At 29.1% G+C, this 8,644-nt stretch overlaps 1 protein-coding gene across 1 annotated transcript in view; it reads left to right on the plus strand.

Annotated features, from left to right (window-relative positions):
• Positions 1-8,644, plus strand: part of LOC117178506 (lipase 3-like) — a 27,099-nt gene that overhangs the window by 6,146 nt on the left and 12,309 nt on the right. Inside the window, exon 3 of the mRNA XM_033369931.1 lies at positions 7,480-7,622. Coding sequence (XP_033225822.1) covers positions 7,480-7,622 — 143 coding nt within the window. The remainder of the gene's footprint in view (positions 1-7,479; positions 7,623-8,644) is intronic.

The raw sequence follows: 8,644 nt of genomic DNA on the forward strand, positions 1-8,644 counted from the left end.
AAAGAGGGAGCTCTTCTTAATATTTTGACACCAAAATCATTTCGATACACCTTACCGACTGCGAGTAAAGCCACCCACGCTTTAACTTGACAGACTGTATGTTTTCTATTACTTTGAGTTCTTTTTCCATTTGAATTCAGCGCCCTTTTCTGATTGTGACGTCAGGCCACAATCATGATTCAAAATCATGACATGATTCAAATCATGTCATCATTATTAATAAAGATAGAAAATACGATTTCTGAAATCCTAATTTAAAATCCTTTTATATTTTCATTAAACTCTCAAAGCGCGTGAAGCTCGAGAATATTCTCATGCTTGTGAGAATTTCTTCGAGCACTTAAACCCTTTAGATCACAAAATGCAATCTACTGAAAAGAAAATTTTTTAAACCCTGGATTGATTTTTTATGGGATTTTTGAATATCCATTTCGGCTGTCTTCTCCTAAACATATTTTTTTCAGGATTTCTCTTAGTTGACTCAGGCTATGACGTATGGTTATTTAATTCTCGTGGCGTCAAAAATTCAAAAAAATACATTAAATATTTATCGTCAAGTTATGAATTCTGGAACTTCAGGTAGCGCTATTAAATATGCACTTTAATGTGCATTTGCAATTTTACTTATTGCGAAATTATCGAAAAAAAAGTTTTACTTGATGGAGTCCATACACAAAGTTTGCTTAAATTTAGGAGATTTTTATAAGTAATACAAATTTTATTTTCAATGCCTGAAATTTAAATAGTTTTAAACTTATTATATATATGGTGCATTTTTTTGTTGACAGGCATTTTAACGTTAAAAATTAAACGGTTTTAATTACAAAGCATTAGTCATTGAACAAATTCAAACGTCTGACAAACTTTATATACTATTTTCAACCTAAAAATAACTTCTTAATAATATATTCTTTAGTAAAGACTTTTATTAAATTTAAAACATTGTTTCTATCTAAAATTTTCAATTTTCAACCCATTTAATTCGAAAATTTTAAATTAAGAAAAATAATAATTGAATATTAAGTAACCTTTCAAGATTAATTTAAGATAAATAAATTAAAACAAAATATTTAGAAGCAACAATTTTAAACTCAATTGTTTGACATAGAAATCCTGGAATCGTTAAACTTTCGAAAAGCCTTTAAACTTTAAACGTTATTATTTTAATTATTGTATTTGAACAAATTTTTCTTAAAATCTTCCAGAAACTTTTTATTTTATTTTGTAAATTGTTCATCTCTTTTTAAATATTCTCTTAAAGTAATGTTGCAAAATGAAAATCTATTTTTAATTTACCTAGGAATCTTAAAAAACGGTTTTATTCCTTTGAAGCCTTTCACAATTCTTGAAAAGCTAGTATTTTTTATTGCTTAAAATCTGCAAAAATCGACATTTTGTTTTGAATTAGGCTAACATTTCAAGTTCTTAATTATTTTTGAATCTTTCCAGAAGGTTTAAATATATCTTAAATTTAGTAAAATTTCTGTTACAAATAATAAGCTTTTATTTTCTATTTATGCATCCCAATTTTACGAAAATTCACTCAAATTAAAAAAATTGCCTAAAATTTCTAGAAAAAATTCAATTTATTTTGATAGATATTTAGAGGTTCTGAAAATATTTCAAAAATAATTTTAAACTTAAAAGTATTTAAAACAACTCCTAGATTTTTCATGATTTTAAAACAAAATTTTGAAGCTTTGAAGGGATTTTTAAACTATTCAAAACGAAAATAACTGATTTTCTAATTAAGGAGGTGCTCAGTTAGAAAATATCATTTTTTCATTTTTCAACGCTTCTAAATTGAAATTCCATTAATTATAGAATTTTGACAATTTTAAAGTTCATTGATTCTTTTTTTAATTTAGAGCATTGAAAATGATAAAGTGGGTTTGTATTCAAAAGTGGGATTACCTTCAATTGTATACATGTGAATTATTAAGCACTTCTATACAAAATTTTTCAATTAAAAAACTTTTAACTTTCAATTTTAAAAGCTCAAAATTCAAAAGTTGTACTTTGAGTGCTTTCATTTGCAGTTTAGTTTTTATGACATCAAAAGGAAATTTTTGTATCTTAAGTTTCTGATTTTTCAAATTTCCTCGAAAATATATTTAATTAATATTAATATTATATAATGTTAATATGACAAATAAATAGATTAAGATATTTGCGAACCGGGAAAGGCCTCGGAAATGATCAAGAATTTATTTCATAGATTAAAACGGCCACCCTGATATAATCTACTTTATTGCAAGTCAGCATTTGCGCCATGTTCGGTCTGAAACGCTTCAAATTCTCTTCAAACGTGTTAAAATATTTAAATAATCATAGCCAAAAAATAATTCGAAAAATTTCTTTTTTCCTGATCAAGTGTGCATGAGATTGGTATTTATGATTTGCCTGCAACAATGCATTACGTTTTGCATGCTACTAGACAAGATAACCTCTTTTATGTGGGTTTCTCAGAAGGTGGTACATTATTGTTTATCATGGGATCTCTAAAACCTGAACACAATAAAAAAATCCGAATGGCAGGTCTCTCAGCACCGGCCGTATACCTCGACACTTTTGTTGACAGTATGCGTTATATTTTTCAACTTTCCTATTATCTCTCGGTGAGTGTTTGGTACTTGTGTCACTATGATAACTAGTTAACTAGTATTATTAATAAATCAATTTGCGTACGAAACTGCATTTAAGTATCATTTTTATTTTTAAAAATTTGATATTTTTTCCAGTTTTATTTTGATTTATTATTATAACTAGTAAATAACAAATAATGGATGAATAATTATTATTTTCTAGTCAAGCTTAGAACAGTTCGGACATTTCGAGATTTTTCCTGGGGGTGCTTTCTGGAGAGTGCTCGCAAAATTTCTTTGCAGGGAGGGTGCTCCTACACAAACACAGTGCTACATCGCATATTTTTTACACGTTGGCGATGGTTCTGATAAGAAAGATCCAGTAAAAATTCAGAATTATTTTATTTAAGCACAAGAAAAATGATGGTATAATATCAAATAATCATATTGAGTACAGGGAACAAATATTTGATTAAAATTTCAGTTACTTTGTTTCATATTCTTGGATATGAGAAAACTTTAATTAAAATACAAAAGCAACAGTATTCAAGAAAATGAATAATCCATCATCTGATTAGCATATAACGTTTTAATAGAATATCAGAGACAGAGCTCGCGAAACTAAGCGACAGTTACTGAAAATTTAATGCGAAGGCATTATATTGTCGGAGACAAGAAATTTTAATTCTAAGAAACAGTTTATGGAAATTTAAAATACGATTTCTTAACGAAAAAAAAAATTATTTTTTCACTTATTTTTGTATACACTGTTAAAAACTTCTGTTGAAAAGTTCCACTACGTGTATTGGAAGTTTATTTCGGGAATGTAAGGAAGCGCTACAATGCAAAATCTTTTAGTTTCCAAATACTGCCATTGGTGTGGTACCTCACATTTATTAGAATCTTAGAATACAAGTCCAGTAGTCAGTAAATCGACACCTGTTAGAGCGAATAATTATTTTAAAAACTAAATAATTTCTCAGGATACTTGTTGCAGGTAAAGAAAGAAATTTTCTGACAAAACAAAAAGTTTTATTAATATATAGTATATATCGCCCATATTTAGTTATTTCAAGGCATCCATGAAAGTTAGGGAATTTACAGAAATTACGGAATATAAGAAATTCATAAAATCCCATGAATTTATGGAAATAATTTTAATCACGGAATTCACTGAATGCATTGAATTCATGGACTTCCACGATTTCCGTTAATTTCTTGAATTTTATGAATCCCTCGAACTTCTTAAATTCTGTTAATTTTTGGATCCCGTAAATTCTTTAAATTTCGTGAATTCTTTGATTTCTCGAATTCTTTAATTTATTCAATTTCGTGAATTTCATAAATATTATGTATTCCATGAATTCCACGCATTCTATGGTTTTCACGAATCCCGCGGATTTCATGAATTTCATGAATTCAGTAAATTACATAAGTATGGAGTCAATGGATGGATCCTTCAAGCTATAAAAACAATATATACAGGTAGCAAAGCGAGTGTAAGAGTGAATGGGAAACTGAGTGACTGTTTCGATATTATTCAAGGAGTTAGACAAGCATGCGTTATGTCTTCATGGTTATTTATATTATTTATGGACAAGTGTTTAAGAATGGCTCTCTTTGACGAAGAGGGTGTGGATCTCGAAACAGTAATGGTACGAGGGTTAGCGTTCGCAGATGATAAGGTTGTTATGTCAGAGTCTATCGAAGACCTACAAAGAATGTTGAATAAACGAGATGCAAGCATGAAGAGCATGGTCCTCAAAATTAACGGAAATAAAACAAAAACTATGGTGTTCGAAGGAAAGAGTGAGAAAACACTATGCAATATTTTATTAAATGATGAGAGAATTGAACAAGTTGATAAGTTCGTATACCTTGGTAGCTTATTTACTAGGGACGGGAAGATAAATGAGGAATTAGATAGACGAATAAATGAAGGTAAGAAGGTTATTGGTAGAGCAGGTCCCCTTATCAGAAGTAAAAATATATCAAATAAAGATAAAATGGCAATACATAATTCTATATTTGTACCGACTGTACTATACGGTAGCGACACATGGACTTATCAAGAGAAAGATAAGAGTAAAATTAACGCAACTGACATGAGGTTCATGCGCATAATATGCGGGAAAACCCTGATGGACAAAGTAAGTAACGAGATAATTCTAAAAGAATGTGGAAATGGCTTAATAGTATAATAATAATAAAAAAAAGTATAACTGCCCTAACAAAAAAGGTAATTCTAACAGCCATAAAAGCTAATCTTTGTTAATGCTTAAACAAGCTTGTGTATGTTTATACAATATATGTATATATATATATATATATATATATTAATTCAATTTCTTTATGCATTGTTATTTGAATTATACCTGTTTGACGATGATACCGAAAATGTTATTTGTTTTTACGTATTTCTAACGGCTTAGGAGATCCTTCTTGAAAATTACAATTTTTATATGTTTGAAGAAAATTTTTAAGGATTATACTCGTTCAGACCCACCGATTTAGTATTTTTAAATTAAAAATAACTAATCTATTAATTACAAATTTTTCATTCGTCAATTTCGATCTCATTTATGAGCCAAAGAAGGCTCAGCCAAGACAAGGCTCGTCTTGAGTCAAGTAAACGTCGTCTTAGCCAAGACAAGGCTCGACTTAAGATAAGTAAACGCCGTTTTACCTGTCTCAAGTTGAAGCATTTTTACTCGGGGAGTAAACAACGCACAGTCGGATGAAATGAAAGAACGGGGCTCAAAATAACTTATTGGACGTAGTTCATTACTTATTTTATATTCTTTTTCGTAGAAAATTGAGCCTTCAAATTTAACCAGAATTATTATGTTTGATTTTAGAATTTTTGTTTATTTAAACGCTCAGGTAAATGCAAGAAGGGGAAAAAATATCGATTTTGACGGTTTTATTTGTTATTTTCTTGAAAATTTGTTTTTCCTACTCAATATCGCTTGAATTTAATGCACAAGGGTGCATGAATAAAAAAATTATTTTTCAGTGGTTTTAATTAAACATAATATATTAACAAATATGTATCTATAATTTTAATCAACAAATTATATAGACAAATGCCTATTATCGGAATTTATGGGAAAAAAGGATAATTTCTTCTTTTTATTTTGTACAAACTATCTTCTCAGTGATTTTAATTGAAGAACATTTGTTTATCGATATTTTTTTTATAATTTCTTAAAATAAATCATGTAAACAAATGTTTATTATTGGGATTAACTGGGGAAAATGTAGTTTTTTTTGCTAATTGTCTTTAAATATAATTGAGCACGTTCTTTAATGAATCAAATTTATCATTCAATAAGTTTTATATACTATTTAAGAAATTGAGATGAGTAAATGTTTTTCATGGGCATTTATGGGCAAACGAAATCGTTTTTTTCTACAAATTGTCTGAAAACTATCTCGCCAATGAAGTGTAGTCATAAAAATTTGTCTCTCGATATGTTTTCGTATATTTTTAAAACCAATGATGAATATCGATATTTACATAAAAAAAAGTTTTTTCTGCTCATCGTATTCTAATTAATGATAACTTAATTCTGGATTATTAAAAAGACAATACCGCTTGACAAATTTTCTTCAATTGAAATCGCTGATCAGATAGTTTTCACAGAATAAGAAGAAAGAAGATTCTTGTTTGTCCATAAATACCTAATAATAGGGATTTGTTTATATAATTCGCAAAACATAATTATAAAAAAATATCAGTTGACAAATGTTATCTAATTAAAATTACTAAGAGGATGGTTTCCACAGAATAAGAAGGAACAATTATTATTTTTTGCTCATAAATGCCGATAATAGGCATTTGTTTGAAAAATATAAACAAATATTAAATGACAAATTTTCATGATCAAGTGTTATTTCTACGAAAAAGGCAAGCAATTTTAATGCACAGTTACACATTGCCAGCGAACAATCTATTATTTTTGTTCTTTGTTAATATAACTTGTTTATAACAATTAACTTAATAATTCAATCATTTGTTTATACATGCACTTATGTGCATCAAATTCAAGTGATGTTGGGCAGGAGATAATAATTTTCAAGAAGATAAGAAATAAAACCGTCAAAATCTACATTTTTTCCTCTTTTTGCAATAACATAAAAGTTGGATTAAACAAAAATAAAAAATCGGGTCTCATAATTCTATTCGAAATTGAACGCTGAATTTATAAAAATCAAAAATCGGTAAAGAATTGCGCCCTGCAAGTTATTTCAAGCCCAGATTTTAATTTCAGTTCATTGGGCAACGGAAGAGAGGCGGAGCCTGCAAAATGCGCGTTGCTACAGAAAACGTTCACTGCGCATTTACAGTTTTTCAGGGACTCTCGTCTGAATTCTATAAGCCCGTATTCGCAATTCTTCAATTACTCATTTTCTAAATTCTTTTCCCCAAATCTGATAAAAATTAGTTTACCATCAAACCAAATCTGATAGCCTTTTCATTATAACTTACCAACCCTTGGTTTTTGAAATAACTTATTATTTAGAATTAGAATACTTTTTCCAGTGAAGATCTTTTACAATTTAATGAACTTTTTTTAGGATATTTAAGCAAATTCCCTGAAATATCTGCATATTTTTTTCTCTGTCCAGGAGTTATAGAATAGTCACCATCCATTTAAAAGATTATTATTTTCCGTGTAGCTAGCAGAATTCTAAGTTCTGTTGTAAGCAGAAAAAATAATTTTATCTTTCCTACTAATACAAACACTATTGAAGTATTCTTTAAAAAATCCTGGTAAGTATTTTCTGCTTTTATTTATTGATTTTTGAAGCGATATGGTAATTGACTTGTAATCAAGAAAATACATTAATTTGACTAATAATACTAATTACTTTTTTATCGTACTTATAGGTCATTTTCGTCAATATGACTATGGAAGTGACAAAAACTTGGAATTTTATGGATCATCAAAGCCACCCGAATATCCTACATATAATGTAGCTATTCCGGTCGCCATTTTCCAATGCTTAAATGATTTTTTAGTTACTAATCAGGTGAGTCATAAATTAACAAGTTTTTCATGTTTTACAAATGACTATTGTGCTAATATGTTTTATTATCTCCTAGGGTATTGATTTACTTAAAAAGAGATTTTCTAAAGTCATACATAGAGAAATGATTACTAAACAGAAACTTAATCATTTGGATTTAATATACGGTGCTCATATACGCGAACTTGCTTACTCAAAAATTGGAGAATCGTTTGAAAAATATCGAACCAATAAATATTGAAATGGTGGCTGAGTTAACTTTTATTGTACTAGTACTATTCTTTATAATATTCAGATGGATGTCCCTTTCAATAATCAACTGTCATTTCCTTAATAAATTTCTTTTTCATGAAAAAAGTATTTAATTTTTTTCATTGTTCAACTTTATGTGTAATTTCTAATGCAACATTTTTTAACGTTATAACTTCAAAAAATGACATGTTTACTACTCGAGAGAGCTGCACCGTAAAAAAACTCCATCCGTCACTATTTTAAATAAATAATTTTCAAATTTTGGGATTAATACGCCATCAGATTGGTTTTTGTGACCCACTTGCGGCGATAGGTAACATTTCTTCAGGGGAAAGTTAGTATTGTTTGTTTAATCACATATATGATATGACACAGTTAGAATCCCCTTAAGGCAGAAACCAAAACTATTAGTATTTGTACAACTCCTATGCATCACTTGAAATCTCCAAAAATGTACCTATATTTTAAAACCAGGGTAAGCGCGTTTCATACTACTCATATCACGTGGCGGTATACTAATCGTATAAAAAATCCCAAATGTTTCTTAAAAGTACACTGAGTTTTAGTTACCGTTGCTTCTTTCATAAATGCGCCAAACTCTCGTCTTTAGTCCAGTCAGGGACGCCTGAGCCGTTGTCGATTTGAATACATGGTATTCCGACATATATTTGACTGAGTACTTGCGCGCTGCGGCCCTTCTGATATGACAGTCGCAACCGCTCTCGCCCTGCTTCCCTGAAAAAATGTATGGGCTAACAATTCTGGAAAGGTCC

The sequence above is a fragment of the Belonocnema kinseyi genome, chromosome 8 (genome assembly GCF_010883055.1).
Source record: "Belonocnema kinseyi isolate 2016_QV_RU_SX_M_011 chromosome 8, B_treatae_v1, whole genome shotgun sequence".
In the NCBI taxonomy this organism is placed as follows: domain Eukaryota; kingdom Metazoa; phylum Arthropoda; class Insecta; order Hymenoptera; family Cynipidae; genus Belonocnema; species Belonocnema kinseyi.